Source organism: Mytilus trossulus, chromosome 4 (assembly GCF_036588685.1).
Source record: "Mytilus trossulus isolate FHL-02 chromosome 4, PNRI_Mtr1.1.1.hap1, whole genome shotgun sequence".
NCBI classification, from domain to species: domain Eukaryota; kingdom Metazoa; phylum Mollusca; class Bivalvia; order Mytilida; family Mytilidae; genus Mytilus; species Mytilus trossulus.
Genome location: NC_086376.1, coordinates 19,566,794 through 19,587,824, shown reverse-complemented (window position 1 = coordinate 19,587,824; position 21,031 = coordinate 19,566,794). Strand labels below are relative to the sequence as shown.

The following is a 21,031-nucleotide window of genomic DNA, read 5'->3' as shown; positions in this document are numbered from 1 at the left end:
CATATCCTGTGACTGCATCTTACATTAATTTGTAGGATCCTTTACTATAGATGATTGATGGTATTGATGCCATGGTAACGGCAGCCATATTAAACCATTCCATGCCATAATTAAAAAGGGGGAAGGATATTAAAAATCAAATAAGTAACGAATATGTAACGAATAGGGAATAGGGAATAGGTAACGAATAGGGAATAGGGAATAGGTAAGGAATAGGGAAAAGGGAATAAGTAACGAATAGGTAACGAATAGGGAATAGGGAATAGGTAACGAATATGGAATAGGGAATAGGTAACGAATAGGGAACTACAATACAAATAAATAGGAGAACGTTAGAAACACATGATTTATATATAACAAAAAGCATCAGGTTTAAAATTCAATACGCCAAAAAACGCCCTTCGTCCATACAAGACTCCGGCACCATATCCAATTCCCAATTAGATCGAATTTAGCTATAAATGGTAAGGTAAGAATTGCATGCTTATACAGTGTATTACTTAGCAAGAGAAAACAATCCGAGAACGAGTGTGTTTTAAGTAACTGTTTGATAAGGACGTCCTAGTGTACAGACCAAATGTCATGGGACCCAGACTTCTACCACGATTACATCAATAAGACATATTAACAATCACGTGAAAATTTCTACTTTAGCTTGCACTATGGTAAACAAATGTTAAATGTTAAACAGTCTTGAATTAATCATTTGGATGTGTGCATCCATAATATGACGACAAATATTTTGCAAACCATTTCCACAATAAACTTTACAAAATGTAAACTTGAAATGGACGGACGGACGGACGGAATATCAGATCAGGAAAACAGTATCAGCTTTGAAAGTTTCAAGTTTGGATTGTAATATTTTTCTCTCTTTTTACACCAAACAAGAATTTAACAATGTGAAGATTCCTGGCCCTAAAGCTTAGACACATTTGAGCCTCCCGTGTAACTGGAAATTTGTTCTAGGCAACAAATAAACGAAGATACCAAATGATGTTAAAGTAGAGTCATCAATAAACTATTTTTAGCTGATCTAACATTTGCCTACATCAAAGTCATCAGTGGTTTAGCAATATTAGTGGCTTCAGATTACCAATTATTACCCTATGAATGTATGTATAACCAGAATTCAGCTGGCCCCACATAGTTTTGCTCTTTTCTGTCATTCCGTCATTCCGCAACGAACAGTTATACACAGACTCTTTCTTTAAACACTTTCAAATTTTGAGCTGATTCTTATAGTATGTGAGTCTACGATGAGAAATTACAGATCGAGTGTAAGTTTGGACTCCCTCTACTGATTTTTGTCGAATGTATTGGCTTTTAACTTTAAACATTTCAGGAAAATAGCAGCTATGCAGACTTTTTGTGAATGCCTTCACATATTAAACTAATTTTAGTATGTTAGTGAGTCTTTTATAAATGATGAGTTACAGACCAATTTAACGTTTGGTTCCGCTCCACTGATATTTGCTGAAATAACGACTTTCTTGTAAAAACAGTTATACACTGGACTTTCATTTTCAAATTTCCTCTCCTAAAATCTTTTTTTTTGCCAGCCGTGCCATTCGTATCGTTCCGACATATCTAGTTTTGTTATTAAAAAGGCATTTTCAGGCTGAGTAGACGGTTATCGACATTGTAACTTAGAATGATCCTGATCCTAAGGTAAAAAAATGACACGACTTGTCTCTCTTGTACTTCAAATATTCCTCATACGGTGCACCATTTCTCCTGGTAATTTCTCGTGAGTACTTTGGAATATTGACCATACTTGCATTATATTGCAACACTGGAATTGTCGTCAGCTTGATTTAGAAATTACCTCGACCTCAATTGAGATTTGTTATTAGATTTAAGTATTGAGGATACATACACTCCTTTTTTTTCTGGACACTGTCATCAGATTGTACATGATAGAAAATAAAAGGATATGGAGGAAATGTAAATGGAACAAAGTCGCACACAATACGTAGAAAATAAATAAATATAATCAATGAACAGGGCTTTTATTCCTGTTCTTCATCTTTACAGTTGATGTAGGGTCTTCAGCAATGAACGAACCATGAATGCAGAATGAGCGGGTATTGATAAAAAAAAACAATATTACAGACGTACGGAGATATATGAGCGTTAACTCTTTATCAAAATGTTGATCAGAATTCGAGTTCAATTTTGTTAATGTAAACATATAACATCAATATGCCAGTTCAAGCCCCTCCTATCAATCCTTAATTAACCTTCTCTTTCAAAGACACAAAGGAAGCTGACGGATCTTGTCATGTGAACCGTTCTGTTTATAAGTTAAAGTTTGGTCTATTGGAATCATCACATAAAAAAACGCAACAAACCTCAGAGTCAGTAATTCACACTTCAATCTATAATCATATTAATTTTAAAAAGAATTAATCTTTTCAAGTGGTACTGGTGGTTCGCGCAAGTCAGTTCTAGAAAGATAGTCCGAATTCAGTAACTTCTCTGTGCACTCTATCTGGTATGTAGTATGGATCTGTCTTTTCATATAGTGTATGAATAAGAGCAGAAGAGCACACTTGATAAACGAAACAAATCTGATACATCAAATAATTTTACTTTAAAAAAGGCAGAATTAATAAATGGGGGGGGGGGGGGGGGGGGGGGGGGGGGGTTGAGAAGCTAGTGATTTTTTTATCGGCCTTATCCCATTCTCTTTTTGTCAGATAGAGTTCATCTGTGAATGACAGTATAAACATTGCTAATATTACCAAAACAAATATGATCAGAAAATGTGTTGTGTATGCTTATAACATGAATTTAAGATAAGAGACAAATAGTACAAGGTGATTATTGCCAGATCTCGATATTTAACCACACACGCTTGGATGGATTGATAACAATGTATGCTAGAGTTATCAGTCCTTGAAATAAATTTATTGACAAGATTGGAGTACCACCCTTAAACCGGACTTGGCAATGAGAATCATGCAAATATAACATGCTTACAGATCCTCTTCTTATTTTGAGCTTTTCCTCGGTTATCCGAAAAAAACAACAACATAATTTAGCAGAATCATTTATTTTTTGCAATACTTCGATCTTCTGCTTCTTTGCCTAATTCTCTGCAGCGTTGGAGCCCACTCAGCTAGCCGTGTTCCTTTAAAGGATCATTGTAAAAAATATTAAAATGTTCAAATAGAAGTTATTCCAATTGTTGAAAGGACATTCCCGAATGAAAAGTTGGACATGGACAAATTTAATTATAGGAATGTACATATTATAGATCATTGTATACACGGAGCCGTTATAGTCGAGGTGTGTTGGCCAATATGCAGATTTGATATTGATAGCAATTTTTATCTAAATAAAATCTATGGACGGTTGGCACTGATTTAAGTGTCTCCTCGAGTTCAGACAGTCTTGGACATTATAACTAAATATAATATAAAAGACACAAGTTGCTATTGAATTCAGTGTAATGTTGGATGTCACTGTGCATCACAGTAAGTTCTAAACCCAATTGGGGGGAAACAGAGAACTATCTATGTCAGAAAAACATCCAAATATTCTATCCACACTGATCTGTGTCCACACTTGTTGTCTATAAATAAAGCTTTTGATCTTTGAACTATGTCAATGGATGTAAATCTCACTATATTACCGGCCCGGGTTGTACATTAAAATATTCATTTCTATGGAAATAGTCAATGTAATTGTTTAACTGCTTGAATTAAGATGTTCTATTCAGAGCCTGAGAAATAATATATTTTCTATTACGGGTGTGTTTTTTGAAAGAATCTTTTGTTAAGGACGTAACGTTCGGTTTATAGGCCGAATTGTGGTGGGGCCGAGACTTCTACACCGAGTACATAAACATGTTTACAATCACCGTACATGTATGTGACAATCTGTCAATGGGAAAACCAATTTGTGACAACAAATATATTGTTACTGATGACATACCCTAAACGGATGTATCGAAGTTAAAAGGTATAAATACGCAGAAGTTATAAAGATTCTATAAAGTAATGTATCATTTTATGGTGAGTACGTACAATGATCAGTGAATCCAGAGACATATAATACGTCTCTGGTGAATCACAATGCTTATAAAAAATATTATGTGCATTGTTATAATTTATATAAACTCAACCATTCAAATCGTGTTTTAAAAGAATTGTATCGTATGTTTTGTCTTGAAGTCGTGATATGCACAGGTATTTAGGGTATTTTTGGGCCCCATTAAACATGTTAAAAAAAAGTTTCTTTTTTTGTTTTATTTACAATTTTCTACAATGTTAGACATATATCAAGTCTCAACAATCCATTAAATACCGTTTTCAATATCCATACGAGCCCCAAGTGAAAAAAGTGCTTGTATTGGATAGTAAAAAATAAATAAATTGTTGAGACTTGATATACATGTACATGTATGTAGTCTGAGATTACTCTGACGTCCGATGGCTGTTTAGCCAGACAAGCTGGGGCCGTGGGACCCCCGCTTGTCTGGCTAAATAGCCGTCGGACGTCAGAGTAATCTCAGACTAACATGTATGCAGTGTAGAAAATTGTAATCATACAATTTTTTTTTCAAGTGGGGCCCAAAAAAGGGGGTATGCCCCAAATACCTGTGTTGTTATCTATACAGAATTAGTCCAATTATAGTTAATAGACTTTCGAGTAATTTCCATCTAATAGACCACTTTCGAGTTCATCCGTCACTGAAAAAAACTCTTCAATTATATGCGCCTTTATGACGTCATTTACCAGATAGAGGGGGTCGCCTGTATCCCTGCACTATTAACGTTCATCAAGCGTCTTAGTGATCGTCATTGTGCAGGATAAACTAGAAATAATTGTTGTTTTGTAGGTACTTGATGACAATTCCCTAATGACAGCAGTGCTGATTGTCAATTTTGAGAATTCAATTTGCCGAATAATTCGTACAATATAGAATTATAGTTTTCCAATCACTCGCTCGACATTGGAATGGTTGTGACGACGCCCCAAAACGCACAAATGACGTTCACTAAAACCAGAGTTTTTGACGGAAATGCATCGAACTCGAAAGTTGTCTATTAGTCCAAATAATTATGAGGTCTTGAAGATTATTGTACTTTTTTTCTGGGATGTCAGAAAGGTGTCGATCACAGACAAAAATAAAGTAGCCTTTCGAGATGTCATAATTATTTAGATTAATCATGCTAATTTCAAATGTGCATTAATATATGCTAAAAGGGATATGACCTATGACCTTATGACCCTTATCAAAGTCACCCTTCCCTGATTTCATTGCAAAAGAGTCCACAAGTCTTGGATCTTTGGTTTAAGAGTTATATTATTTAGCTTGTTAATGACATTTCTGAAACTGTTAACAGGGGTTATGCCACTCACAAAAAGGTCAAAATGTAACTAAGTTGCACCTACATGTAAATGACCCAAAAATTTTCCACTACTCAAAATTCTGTAAGTATATTGTTTTTTGAGATATTCAATAACAATTATAGGGTGTGATGCCTGAAAGCATCCCCTTGCTACGGCTGTGAAATGCCTGAATTCATCATGGACTACAAAAAATATTGTCATCAACTTACAAATATATTCAGAAGTTAACTGGTAATATTTCAATTTATTTACAGACAATTTATCAGATAGTTTAGACTCAGACCCACCTCATTGTTTACACATAATGGCTGATGGAAAATTTCTGTATGGACTTATTATAGAAGGAAAAGATACCACAGGTACAATTTATGTAATATAATGGAAAGCTTAGTAATTTAAGACTCTTTCTGTGTCCGGATCAGCACAGGTCGAGTTTAATAAGAATAGTCAAATTTGCACATTTACAAATGTAGATCTGCATGAGCCCTAACAATTTATGCATTATCAAAACAAAGTGTAGTGTAGACAAACACCTTACTTTTGACCGACTGAATATCTCAAGCAAAAAATAATTTATTAAGCCATGTTAAAATACAGCGTCTTTTGGTGATACAATTATCTGTCAGAGAAAAAGAAACAAAGTTGTATCTGTCTGAATGGGTTTAGCTAAGAAAGTATTGATTGCTGCATCATCAATTGTTTTGAATTGGGAACAAGAAATTTGAAAATAAAAAGTAAATCTACAAAAAATCCACAAAATACCAAAAGATTGTCCCCTATAAATAGTTATTCTAAACAACAAAATAAGCAACTTAACTTACATGTATAAGCATTTGTATACAGTACACTCCTTAGATTTTGATACATTACTGTTTTATATGATCTTTGTAGATTAATAGGTGACAGTATAGTTATCTTGATAATATCACAATATAAAATTTCCCCTTGTTTCAGAAACCAGTGAGGATCACCATTTTCAAATACATTTTATGGAAATCAATTATATTCCTTGATAATGAATAAATGAAAAGAACTCTTCGTATCCCTTTTTTAGCTGAAACTACTGGGCCAAATTAAACCAAACTTGGCCACAATCATCATTGGGTATCTAGTTTAAAAAATGTGTGGCGTGACCCGCCAAACCAACCAAGATGGCCGCCATGGCTAAAAATAGAACATAGGGGTAAAATGCAGTTTTTGGCTTATAACTCAAAAACCAAAGCATTAAGAGCAAATCTGACTCGGGGTAAAATTGTTAATCAGGTCAAGATCTATCTGCCCTGAAATTTTCAGATGAATCGGACAACCCGTTGTTGGGTTGCTGCCCCTGAATTGGTAATTTTAGGGAAATTTTGCTGTTTTTGGTTATTTTCTTGAATATTATTATCGATAGAGATAAACTGTAAACAGCAATAATGTTCAGCAAAGTAAGATCTACAAATAAGTCAACATAACCAAAATGGTCAATTGACCCCTTTAGGAGTTATTGTCCTTTATAGTCAATTTTTAACCATTTTTGGTAAATCTTAGTAATCTTTTACAAAAATCTTCTCCTCTGAAACTACCAAGCCAAATTAAAACAAACTTGGCCACAATCATCATTGGGGTATCTAGTTTAAAAAATGTGTGGCGTGACCCAGCCAATCAACCAAGATGGCCGCCATGGCTAAAAATAGAACATAGGGGTAAAATGCAGTTTTTGGCTTATAACTAAAAAACCAAAGCATTTAGAGCAAATCTGACAGGGAGTAAAATTGTTTATCAGTTCAAGATCTATCTGCCCTGAAGTTTTCAGATGAATTGGACAACACGTTGTTGGGTTGCTGCCCCTGAATTGGTAATTTTAGGGAAATTTTGCTGTTTTTCGTTATTATCTTGAATATTATTATAGATAGAGATAAACTGTAAACAGAAATAATGTTCATCAAAGTAAGATCTACAAATAAGTCAACATGATCAAAATGGTCAGTTGACCCCTTTATGAGTTATTGCTCTTTACAGTCAATTTTTAACCATTTTACGTAAATCTTAGTAATCTTTTACAAAAATCTTCTCCTCTAAAACTACCAGGATAAATTAAAACAAACTTGGCCGCAATCATTATTGGGGTACCTAGTTTAAAAAATGTGTGGCATGACCTGGCGAACCAACCAACATGGCCGCCATGGCTAAAAATAGAACATAGGGGTAAAATGCAGTTTTTGGCTAAACCTCAAAAACCAAAGCATTTAGAGCAAATCTGACAGGCAGTAAAATTGTTTATCAGGTCAAGATCAATCTGCCATGAAATTTGCAGATGGATCGGACAACCTGCTGTTAGGTTGCTGCCCCTGAATTAGTCATTTTAAGGAAATTTTGCCGTTTTTTGTTATTATCTTGAATATTATTATAGATAGAGATAAACTTTAAACAGCAACAATGTACAGCAAAGTAAGACCCAAAAATAAGTTAACATGACCATAATGGTCAATTGACCCCTTAAGGAGTTATTGTCCTTTATAGTGCATTTTTAACAATTTTCATAAAATATGTAAATTTTAACTAACATTTTCGACTAAAACTTCTAGGCCAAGTTCAATATAGATAGAAATAATTGTAAGCAGCAAGAATGTTCAGTAAAGTAAGATGTACAAACACATCACCATCACCAAAACACAATTTTGTCATGAATTCAAATGCATCCTTTGTTTAATATTCACATAGACCAAGGTGAGCGACACAGACTCTTTGGAGCCTCTAGTTTTTTTAATCAGCCAACAACGCACAAACTTTGTTTCAAATTGCAGTGCCTCTGAAGGAATCTAAGGTCCATGTAACAGTCCAGGGGTTTATAGCAAATGTAGAGAGTCAACTCACTTATAGTAATGACACACTGGAAGCCTTACAAACAAGTTTTATCTTCCCAATGGATGACATGTCAGCTGTTTACAAGTTTGAAGCTGATGTCAACAATAAACATATCATAGCAGAGTGTCAGGATAAACAAAAGGTATAACACAGCAGAGAGTCATGATAAACAAAAGGTAACACACATTAGATTCTAATGCAATATGGATGTAACAATTTGTTTCATTGGCCAAAAGTTGCCGTCAAATCCACAGTTGACCAGGCGTAACTAAGGAGAGATTCGCCATTTTAAATTGATGAATCAACAAATTTCGATTACTACTATTTAATCGAAAATAAAATAACATCGACCTCGAATTTGACGTTTTAATGTAATTTTATCCGAATTTGAAGCGTACAGGTACAGGTAACGTAATAACCTCCAGTTTGTAAGTTTTCATTTGTATGAAGTCACGTTTAGCCATGACGTCTTTGTGCCAAAATTATTCCTGAAATTTCGCGGATCTTTTTTATTTGACAAATTTAGACATTTTTTCAAGTTTTATCGTGTTTTTTTCTTTTTGTAATGCATTAGAATCGGAATAACAGTACTGTAGTTGAAGAGTTGCCACCGTCAATTTTGATTTGACAGTCGCAAATCTCCATTTTACTGTCTCTGCTCCGCGTCGCCAGTAAAACTGCAATTGCGACTGTCAAATCTACAATTGACGGTGGCAACTCTTCAACTACAGTACTGTTATTCCTTAAATGTCAGGGGAAAAAAAGAAAAACACAGCAGAATGTCAGGATAAACAAAATGTAAAGCACAGCAGAATGTCAGGGTAAACAAAGGTAAAACACAGCAGAATGTCAGGATAAACAAAGGTAAAACACAGTAGAATGTCAGGATAAACAAAATGTAAAACACAGCAGAATGTCAGGACAAACAAAGGTAAAACACGGCAGAATGTTAGGATAAACAAAGGTAAAACACAGTAGAATGTCAGGATAAACAAAAGTAAAACACAGCAGAATGTCAGGATAAACAAAAATTAAAAACACAGCAGAATGTCAGGATAAACTAAGGTTAAACACAGCAGAATGTCAGGATAAACAAAGGTAAAACACAGTAGAATGTCAGGATAAAAAAAGTTAAAAACACAGCAGAATGTCAGGATAAACAAGGGTAAAACACAGCATAATGTCAAGATAAATAAAGTTAAAACTCAGCAGAATGTTAGGATAAACAAAGGTAAAACACAGTAGAATGTCAGGATAAACAAAGGTTAAACACAGTAGAAAGTCAGGATAAACAAAAGTTAAAAAAGAAAAACACAACAGATAGATTGTCAGGATAAACAAAAAGTAAAACAAACAAAACGTAAAACACAACAGAAACATCATGAACATGAGAAAGTCAGGATAAATAATGGTATCACACAACAGAAGGTCAGGATAAAAAAGGTAACAAACATCAGAATGTCAGGAATAACAAAAGGTAACACACAGTAGAAAGTCATGATGAACGAAAGTTACACATAACAGAATGTCATGATAAACAAAAGGTCAAACACAAAAGAATGTCAGGATAAACAAAAGGTAAAACACAACGGAAAGTTGGGATAAATAAAAGGTAAAACTCAACAGAAAGTCAGGACAAACAAAAAGTGAAACACAACAGAAAGTCAGGATAAATAAAAGGTAAAACTCAAGAAATGACGGTATAAACAAACGGTAACACTCAGCAGAATGTCGTGATAAACATAAGTCAATCAAGATGGGAATTGAACTAACCTGATACTAGTTAGTTCCAATCTTAAGAAAATTAGTAGAGAATGGTGTAATTTATAGTCATTTTTATGGTCCATGCAACAAAGGTGTAGGGGCCATACAGTTTTACCCAGTGTTTATGAAAACCTGTTAGTATGAATAAACCTTATATATATTCATATATACCAATCAGAATATCTGAAATAGTGATTTTTGAACTGGAAGCTTTATAATATTTTTCTGTTTCTTATTTGCAGGCTAAAGAGACCTACAATGAAGCGATATCAAGTGGCCACACGGCCATGTTGTTATCTGAAGATGATGCGTCAGGTGATATATTTGAATGCAAACTTGGCAACTTGCCAGCAGGACAGAAGGCCCTATTGACCATTTCGTATGTTGTAGAACTATCTGTAGAAACAGACGGAAAAGTGAGGTTTACATTACCAACAGTGCTGACTCCAAGATACTCTCCAGGTAAGAGATATAAACTATGTGATAGTAAGGTATAACACATATTTTCACCCTCAAATAAGCTCAAATATTTCTCATACTGTTGTCATCTGATTTTTTGAGAAATTATATATATACTTTGTTTTGCATTAGACTCCGTTCACATTTAAATCGATTTAAATGATATCGGTTTACTTTAGATCAATTTCAGGACTAATGTGAACGCTTTGAATTGATCTTCAATCAGTCAAAACTGAAACACAAAAAGAGGTTGTTTAGTTTGAATCGATCTCAAGTAAACAGATTTTATTTTAAATGAGAATACAGAGATCAGTTTAAACTAGTACAATTGAATCAAAAATAATGTATGTGCATGTATAGGGGCAAAACTTTATCAGTGGTTTGTTGTTCAACCCATATTTCTCTGTTAGCAGACCTTTGTGTACATACACATAAAAAACTGAAAACATGTTCCCTTCGACATAGCAAGAATTTGCAAAATCTGAGTCTTCTTTTCTTATATTGATTTTGTTTTCTTCTCACTGAGGAACTGCAGTATTTTGTCATGGAACTCCGTTGCTCCAGGTTTTTTTCAAAATTAATAACTGCAATAAAACCAGTATCAAAAATTATACTTTTTTTTCAGATTTCGGGAAGCCAGGATTTACTTTATTTAAATTCTGGACCCCAAGATTTCATGTTTATAAGCCTGGGATTTTTTAGCTCCTTTTTATAAGGGATGATATGAAAGCTAACTAGTTTTATTTTGATCAATTCAAATTAGATCGCTTAAAAAAAAAATGCTAGTGTGAATGGGGTCTTAGTCTATACCATTTTACCTGAAATATCAAAAAGTAATTACTAACCATTATCATTATTTGTCATGAAAATTGGAAACCTTCATAGTACTTTATTTGAACTTAGAGTTTATATAAATCCAGGTTCATAGTCGAAAATTTATATACGATCTTGGTAAACTTATCAATCCTTTGAATAAACTTATTCTGAAAGGTTACCTTTTCAGCACTGTAATTAAATAAAAGAAATAGAATAATAGAATGTTTTCATTGGTGAAAATATCGACTTTTTTTATCAGTGAATTAAAACCACACTAAATATGACACATAAATACTTTATTGGTACTACAATATGTTGATACTTATAGTTTGCCATTGCACAAGGTCATGTTTTTCTCTGACTATTATTGCGAACCATTAAAATTCTGGTTACACACCATCATTCCGACAGCCCATTGGTCCGACAACCCATTAGTCCGACAACCCAATAGTCCGACAACCCATTGCTCCGACAGCTCAATACTCTGACAACCCATAAGTCCGACACTTATCAAGTCAAGTATTAGGGTATCGGGGTAAAATAAAACTTGTCTGTCTGTATTATTACGTTTAGATATGTTATAATATATTTTAAGAAATAACTCCGTATATACATAACATAAGGCTTAAGTAGTTCGAATACTTTCTATACACTCAATTCGAAATCTGTATATAGAATAGAACAGAACATATTATTTCATTTTCCAAATTATAGGGTATATAAACAGCATGTACATCAAGAACAACCAGTGATGGTGCGAGCTACTGATGATGCCCCCGCGCACACATACTTTGTTGTTGATTTGTGAATCTGAGAAAGCCTCACACCATATAGCTGACTTATATATAAACCTTGAAACCACATTTCAGAAATTAATGTATTAATTTAATTTAAACATATTTATTTATAGTGGATTGGGAAACAAGTTTTGCAACTTATATTAATCCCTTTCCACTTTGCGGGTGCGAGTGCTGCCTTGTAGCGGCATTAGCCTACTCTTTTTCGAAATCTACAAGGGTGTCTTTAACGTGCAAGAGATTTGGCTCTCTCTTAACACGGGCCAGCCATTTATCGTCCCCGTCCGACGGACTATCATCGTTTCCTCAAGACCATACTTGCGAATGGTGTCAAGGGAGAGCCGAAAATTGGGTTCCTGAAATTTTCATCCCAAACGGGAATCGAACCAGGAACCTTTGTGTTAGTAGTCCGATGCACTAACCACTACACCACGGCTCTCATTAATGTATTGTAGTTCTTGCGAAAAATGTGACGAAAATTTTCAACTTGGCTGTCAAAAAATGTTCGGTAAACAGGAATTTGTTTCAGTATTAAATGAATCCGAAAACGTATCACACGATATACAAAGTAGCCGACTTTAATAAACCCTTTCAGAAATCCTTTTAATGTCGTTCATGAAAAAGATGCAACGAAAATATCCATGGGACGGACGGACGAACTGACGGACGGTAAGACTGATGAGTGGACGGTTAAATGGACGGGCAAAGAGGTAAAACAGTATATTACCCGTTTTGCGAAGCGGCGGTTTAATGATTGGGTCAACATTAAGACTTTACAAAACTTATATCATAGTAATATGATATAATTATCTTTATAAAATCGTAAGCCTCAGTCACAATCGGAGCCAAAACAGAATAGAAAATAAACCCAACTAGCACATTGATATCAAATAAAAGTCAGTATCAAACCATGTACTACATATTTCAAAAGAACCAACAATATAATCATTATTTTCCCCTATAACTGAGACTACTATTAGTATCAGCCTATAATAGTAAAGTTTTCTTGTGTTTACATCGAAGATTTATCATATTTATCTAACTTTTCAAAGTTCTGACATGTGCTAGACTGAATATGTTGAAAGTGTTCCTCCCTCAAATTTTGATAATGTGAGCTTCGATTGAAAAATGACGCTCATCTTCAACTGTATCAGCTGTACAATGCGATTTTATCTATATTAATATCTGGCATTTTCAATTATTAATGTAATTGGTGAGCACTGATTCTTAATTCTTTCTTAAAATCAATGATATCTAAATATTTTTCTCCTTGAAAACAATCTTTAAATGAAAAATAATTAAGTGTCAAGTTTGACATAAAACACATAATGTAGTAAGTTTTTACAATTAAACAATTTGAGAAAGACACAAGCACGACAAGAATGTCACACATTGTCTTAGATTTCGTACTAGATGTTATTGGCTTTTATACTGCACTCGTTCTATTTGAGTCGTCAAAATACGTTGACTGTGTATTTCTATGCCATAAACAGTCACCGACCCGATATCTCTTTTCCTCATTAAATTTAAAAAAAACAGAAGTTGCCGAAATGTTCATGTCCTTAAGTCATATTTGTTGTAAATCATCAGTAGATTTATAAAAGAGGCATATTTTTCTAGATTTTGAAAAAAGCTCGGGATATAAAATTGGTATCACTACAAAACAATGGAGTGCCATCTCTCAGACTATGTCTGATCGATCGCTATTGGAAGTGCTGTGTACTGTCTCCGTATTTCGTGGATTCACATTCCCGAACATGATACCGTATTCATAATTGGAATTGCTAATCTTTTCTGAGCACATATTTTGTACAATTTGTCATCTTATTTTGAAGGATCTTGGTATGTATTTGTCTCTTTGTTTTTCTCAATTTGAATGACGGTACATTTGTCCCTTATTTCTGCGACAAAATTAATTTGAATAAAACTCAGCACAGACTGACAGTGGACACACAAACGGCGAAATTAAAGAAAAAATAAAATACCCAGACACGTAAAACGAAAGAGGGACCAGGGTAAGGACTGAACAGTTGCAATAAGCATGTGTATCAACTCCAATATACTGAGACTTATGTGCCTCATGGAAAGAATATATGGTATCAAAACAGACAACCACAAGTATTACAGAGAATGGAGTTGGTCTTTTTATAGAAAATTTACCCATACACATAAGAAAAATGCATTGTCGGAATAATGGGCTGTCGGAGTAATGGGTTGTCGGAATAATGGGCTGTCGGAGTAATGGGCTGTCGGAATAGTGGGTTGTCGGAGTAATGGGCTGTCGGAATAGTGGGCTGTCGGACTAATGGGATGTCACCAAAATTCTATATATAATATTATTTTTGTTTTATTATCTATATTACAGTTGCTGGTCACTATGTAGAACCTGGAAGTGAGTCGAGTCCTGGTCAAGTGGACATAAGAACTCCATGTAAATTTACTTTCAGTGCTGCTGTGTCTGGTTGTTACAAAATCAAATCTGTTAGCAGCCCTAACGACAAACTTAATGTCAAGGTCAATGAAGATAAATCATCTGCATCAGTGAGCATAGTTTTTGTCATATTTATGCCCCATTTATGGGCATTATATTTTCTGATCTGTGTGCCCGTTTGTCCTATTTGTTTGTCTGTCTGTTTATCCGTCTATTTATTCATCTGTCCCTCTGTCTTTTGTCCATCCCACTTCAGGTAAATGTTTTTGGTCGAGGTATTTTTTGATGAAGTTGAAGTCCAATCAACTTGAAACTTAGTATTCCAAATAAGATCTTTATAATTTTAATGCCAAAGTAGAGTTTTTTTTCCTATTTTCAATGTCCATTTAAGGTAGATTGATGGTATACCGTCAAGAGAGCCGTGGTGTAGTGGTTAGTGCATCGGACTACTAACACAAAGGTTTCTGGTTCGATTCCCGTTTGGGATGAAAATTTCAGGAACTCAATTTTCGGCTCTCCCTTGACACCATTTGCGAGTATGGTCTTGAGGAAACGATGATAGTCCGTCGGACGGGGACGATAAATGGCTGGCCCGTGTTAAGAGAGAGCCATATCTCTTGCACGTTAAAGACACCCTTGTAGATTTCGAAAAAGAGTAGGCTAATGCCGCTACAAGGCAGCACTCGCACCCGCAAAGTGGAAAGGGATTAATATAAGTTGTAAAACTTGTTTCCCAATCCACTATAAATAAATATGTTTAAACTAAACTACCGCCATCTTGGATTGTACAATCACTGTACAAAACCGGTCTAGTTATTTGCCTAAATCTGCATATTTGGAGACAGATTTGCAATTCTATGGTTAGACTGTTTTTTCTATATAAGGAAACTTGTTAATTAATCGTATTATTAAAAAAAATTTTACAAATATCATTTTTTTTTGTTTAAAAATCATTTTTTTCAAATAAGCCATCTAAGGGGAGATAACTCTTTTAGTACACAATTTATACAGGGCTAATAGGGAATTTTTTTATTTTTACTTGTAGCAAGAAAACAAGTTTGGTGACACCATTTTTTCTTTTTATTTTCTTAAAACTTATTATGAAACCTTTCTTCTCACAATTTATTTAAAAATTCTATCTCATAGAACTTTTTTTATGCACACTAATTTGTTTTTTCATGAACAACCTAATCAAATTTTGGCAATTTTCAACGACTCATAGCTTGAAAAATAGCACAGTGACCCATACTTTTTACTAAATTTTTAAAAAGAGCATAGTAAAATCTTCATTTTGGCAAATTATAAAAAAAATCTGTCTCAAAAAATGTATACTGGTGATCTACCTTAACATAGAAAAGGATAATGTGGATGGGGCATCCATGTACTACATGTACTTGGGACACTTTTTTGTTCTTTCATCAAACAAATTTGAAATTTGTGTATGGAAAGCTAATTTTATATAGGTTCACTAATTTCAATTATACATATGAATGTTATATGAGTTATTTTCAAAATTAAAAGAACAAAAATAAAGTAATTAGCAAGATTTATTATATCTGAATTAGTTATCACATATTATGATATAAAAAATATTAATCTATTAACAACAGAGATATACATATATAGGTACTAATATAGATGATCATTTATCTTGTGCTTTGATTTGTGCTATTTATTAATTTTAAATGATACATATAGTTATCAGTATATATCTATACGACAAAGGGGAAGTAATCAGGTTGATATATTTGACAGACAGACGTTGATGTGTTGCAGTTATTATAAAATTATGAATACATTATTATAAAATTATTATACTATTTATCTTTTAGATTGATTTGGCAGAGGAGTTCAAGTTTGATCATGATTTAAGTTTTGATATAATTTATGATAATATTAATGAACCAGAGATCATTTTAGAATTAGGAAATAAGGAAAAAGGTAGGTAAAATTAAAACAGACATATGTCTAATTTTTCTTTACAACTTAAATAATATTTTTGCTATAAAAATGTTCTTTATATAACATTTCACTTAAAATCTTAAAAAAACGTTATTTCAAGTCGATTTTTTAATTTTGGGAACTTTTTTTTTAATAGTTTTCTTTAAAAAAAAATCACCCCAAAGGTTATGGTTTTATAGTATCATACTAGTGGAATGGTCTTATAATTTCTGTTTTCAGAACTAATGGAATTATTTTTATTAACTAAGTTAAAGTTGACGATACCAATATGCATGCTCTACGCATTAGATCCACAAAAATTAACCTTTGACCAATGCAATTTGATTCTTTTTACAGATGGCTTGCTCAGGGAAGATTTATTAATGTTGAACTTCTATCCTGATTTAAAACAAGGTGAAGATACTGAGGACAGCAAAAGGGAATTCATCTTTGTAATCGATAGATCAGGTATGTACATAGACAATTGTGGAGTGTGATAAATAATAATGGGATTAATTTTACATACTTGCAAAAATATATAAAAAAGAAGATGTGGTATGATTGCCAATGAGACAACTATCCACAAAAGACCAAAATGACACAAACATTAACAACTATAGGTCACCGTAAGGCCTTCAACAATGAGCAACACCCATACCGAATAGTCAGCTATAAAAGGCCCAGATAAGACAATGTAAAACAATTCAAACGAGAAAACTAACTGCCTTATTTAGGTAAAAAAATGAACGAAAAACAAATATGTAACACATAAACAAACGAAAACCACTGAATTACAGGCTCCTGACTTGGGACAGGCACATACATAAATAATGTGGCGAGGTTAAACATGTTAGAGGGATGTATACATATACATGTGTGTTTACAGTTTGCCTGTTAGAAATAATAAGGTTGGTGAAAGTTTTATTGAAGATTTTTTCTAAAAGTGTTCATCACTCAAAAATGACTGAAGTCCACAGCCTAATGTCAAAAATTAGTTTTCACACCTTAGATTATTTTGAAAATTAGGTCTATCTGTATTAACTTTTACTTTTTTTAGATACTTATTTACTGAATTCAGTATTATAAACCAACTACAGAAAAACTACATGACACACAGAATAGTTTGCCAAATATGCCTTTAATTTTCATAGATTTCATTTGTATCTAAGGTCTTGTTATTAATATAATGTTTAATAAATTAATAATGCAATTCAGAGGCAGATTTTGAGAGATATTTTATAGAGTAAAATATAAGTTGAATAGGCATATTAACTTAATTTTGCACCTTTTACAGGATTTCTGGATCCACATTTGTTACTGGTTGTATAAATCTGCTATTGATCAAAGTATACTTATATTTTTTCAATGAGTAAAAGTTAGGAGTATTAGAAAACGTGATTCCATTTCAAAGAAAAAGCATATTATTATTTTAATAGGTAGTATGAGTAATGTTAGAATAAAGAAGGCCAAGGAAACATTACTACTGTTGTTAAAGAGTTTACCTGTTGGATGTCTATTCAATGTTGTATCATTCGGTAGTAACTTCAGCACTTTGTTTGAACAGTAAGTTATTGTATTACATATTGAGGGAAATGAGATAATCTTTGTCTTTTTCTTTCTCAAAATAAATAAGATACAGTAGAGTATAGAAAAAAAGATGTGGAATGATTGCCAATGAGACAACTCTCCACAAGAGACCAATTGACACATAAATTAACAGCTCTATATCACTGTATGGTCTTCAATAATGAGCAAAGCCCACACAGTCAGCTATAAGGCTCAGAAATCACAAATGTAATACAATCCAAACAAGAAAACTGATGGCCTAATTAATGTACAAAAAAATTGAATGAAAAACAAATATGTAAAGCACTAAATTACAGGCTCCTGACTTGGGACAGACACATACATACAGAATGGAGGTCAAGTTTAAACTTGATGATTTTCACTTTCACTGTTCATGAGTTATGGTACTTGAGAGATTGAAAAAATGGTCTTTCCAGTTGTGTCTGTGCTTTTACTCATGAACTATTGAACCAAAACTTTTCCAATTTTAATATGTTGTTACTGATGATAAAATGGAGGTCAAGTTCAATATTGATGATTGTCACTGGCGTTGTCAGTTTATTTTAGATTTATGTGTTTGTCTGTTCCTTTGGAATTTTTCGTCCCTCTTTTAGCATTCAGTTGTTATTTTCCTTGTGATATTGAAAAATGCTAGAACACAAATAAATGTTAAAAAATCTGGTTTGCTGTTGCTCTGACAGCCTCTTGTTTAAAGTATCCTTTGATACCTTGACTTCTTTTAAAAGGAGTTTTACTGTGTGTTGAGATCTCACAAAACATGGTCAACCCCACCACATGTTTGTGCATATCCCAAGGGAGGCACCGCTGGACTTTGTGTCTTGTAATTAGGGCCCCGCCTTTAGGCGGGTTGCCCTATAGTGATCAGTCGGTCCGTCCATCTGTCCGTCCGTAACACTTTCCTGTCCGCTCCATATCTAGAGAACCATTATGATTTCATACTTTATACTTTACATGTTTATTAACCACCACCAGAGGGCGTGTCATGATGTATGTACAACTTCCTAGGTCAAAGGTCAAGGTCAAAAACTTTGGTTTCAGTTGACAACCCTGTGTCCTGTGGTGAAGATCTTGTCCGCTTCATATCTAGATAACAGTTATGAATTCAAAGTTTATACTTGACATCCATTTTAACCACCACCAGAGGGCGTGTCATGATGTATGTACAACTTCCTAGGTCAAAGGTCAACTTCAAAAAAACTTTGGTTTCAGATGACAACCCCGTGTCCTGTGGTGAAGATTGTGTCGGCTCTATATCTCGAGAACCGCTATGATTTCAAATTACCACTTCCTAGGTCAAAGGTCTGTCTGTCTGTTGGTCTGTCCATCGCCAACAAATTTGATCCACACTATATTTTGAGAGGACAGTTGTTATTATTTCTTGGGACCTTTTATGGGCTAAAAATATAAAAATAAGTGTAATATGCAATATTTAAACGGTTCCTGGCGTGGGGCATGTATATTTTATAGTTGCTGTAAAGTGTAAGGGTTGGAAATTTTTTATGCTCTATTCTCCCTATTTTAAAATTGTTTGTCATAAAATAATAGTATTGATCTAAAGCTATGTACTGATATATTTGATGTAGGACTTGTCAGTAAAAAATAGACATGTAAATTCGATGAAATTTACAATACGACCGACACGAGTTAAGAAAGACAAACAAGCAGTTTTTATCAAAATGTCTGATTAAATATGTTTCACCCAACATAACTAAGGGAACCGAAGTGAGGGGTTCCAAATCATGACATTCTCAGCCTAAGCAATGTGTATTACTGTAATTTGAATTTCAAAATGACCGAGTGATGTTTTTCAACGCACTGATCAACTCCACCATAGCAGATCACATGACTTTGACAGTCAGTAAATACCAGCGAAAAATATCTTTATAAGAAAAGAATTGTCGTATACAAGTTAAATACTCGGGAAATGGCAAAGTTAATGAATTCTAGTCTGATTAATCATTTTACAAAAAAAACAACAAAAAAAAAGGCCGAGCAAAAGGGGGGGCGTACGCCCTCTACGCCCCCCTCTGAATCCGCCACTGCTTTATACTTGGTGGGTCATAATATATTGAAGGCATAATTCTAAAAATATGTGACAAATATCAATTGGTCAGCACCTTCAAATATATTGTTCAAACATCAATCCATATATCCAGAAGTCACCTTAGAGTAGTCAACAATGAGTTCACATCATGCAGTCATATCACTATTATACTATAAAAGTAGGTTGAGAATATTTATCAGTTTAACTTAATATTCCAGTCAATCTAGCATAAATTTGACCCTAACCTAAAAGTAATTGCAACAGAAGATTTTTAAGTTTTAATCTTTAGCATTATACTCCAAATATACACAGAAAAAAGTCCCATAAAATCTAACTAGAGGAAGATAAAAAAAAATCACCATTTAAAATTCCTATGGAGATTTGTATTGAAAAGGGAGATAACTCTTGCCAAAAAGGCAGAAATATCAACAAAAATTGATACAAAATTATAACTTTACCGCTTCTATTCATCAGAATGTATTGATTCTTTATTTTTTAGCGGTCTTTACAGTAAAATTAACAACTCTTTACGTGTTTTCATATATTTTATCAAGCTATAATCTAGATTTCGTAATTCATTAGTTGACCATTTATTGAATTTTTCAACATGTCAAAGTAAATAATCTCAAATTTAATAAAAATAATTAAGCATGTATTCTTCTTTTTGTGGTTTAAAGTTTCTTTAGATAAGTAAGTTGCTGAAATAATATAATATACAGATATAAACATTACCAAATTTTCACATTATTTTTTCAAAATGGTAACAAAGCTTCAAATTTGCAAATTCTTTAATGAAAAATGCATGAAAAAAATACAATTACCCATACCATTTTGGTTTTGTACATTTCATGAGCAGAAGATTATATATTTCAGTCAAATACAAAATTATAACCCCGTCAAAGTATCATACTGTACATACATTTCAAGAAAAACAACCAAAAACTGACCAAAAAAGACTCATTTTTGTAAGAGTTATCTCCC

The 21,031-nt window shown here is 33.4% G+C and overlaps 1 protein-coding gene across 2 annotated transcripts in view; it reads left to right on the top strand.

Moving 5' to 3' along the window:
• Positions 1-3,853: 3,853 nt before the first annotated feature.
• The window catches only part of LOC134714832 (von Willebrand factor A domain-containing protein 5A-like), a 41,025-nt gene continuing 23,847 nt past the window's right edge, over positions 3,854-21,031 (top strand). The window contains exons 1-8 of one of the 2 annotated variants that reach the window (XM_063576444.1): positions 3,854-3,969; positions 5,619-5,723; positions 8,151-8,353; positions 10,218-10,437; positions 14,413-14,588; positions 16,311-16,419; positions 16,777-16,887; positions 17,856-17,982. In XM_063576444.1, coding sequence (XP_063432514.1) covers positions 5,669-5,723; positions 8,151-8,353; positions 10,218-10,437; positions 14,413-14,588; positions 16,311-16,419; positions 16,777-16,887; positions 17,856-17,982 — 1,001 coding nt within the window. In that variant the 5' untranslated portion in view covers positions 3,854-3,969; positions 5,619-5,668. Of the gene's footprint in view, positions 4,005-5,618; positions 5,724-8,150; positions 8,354-10,217; positions 10,438-14,412; positions 14,589-16,310; positions 16,420-16,776; positions 16,888-17,855; positions 17,983-21,031 lie in introns of both variants that reach the window. The other variant, XM_063576443.1, reaches the window with a different exon arrangement.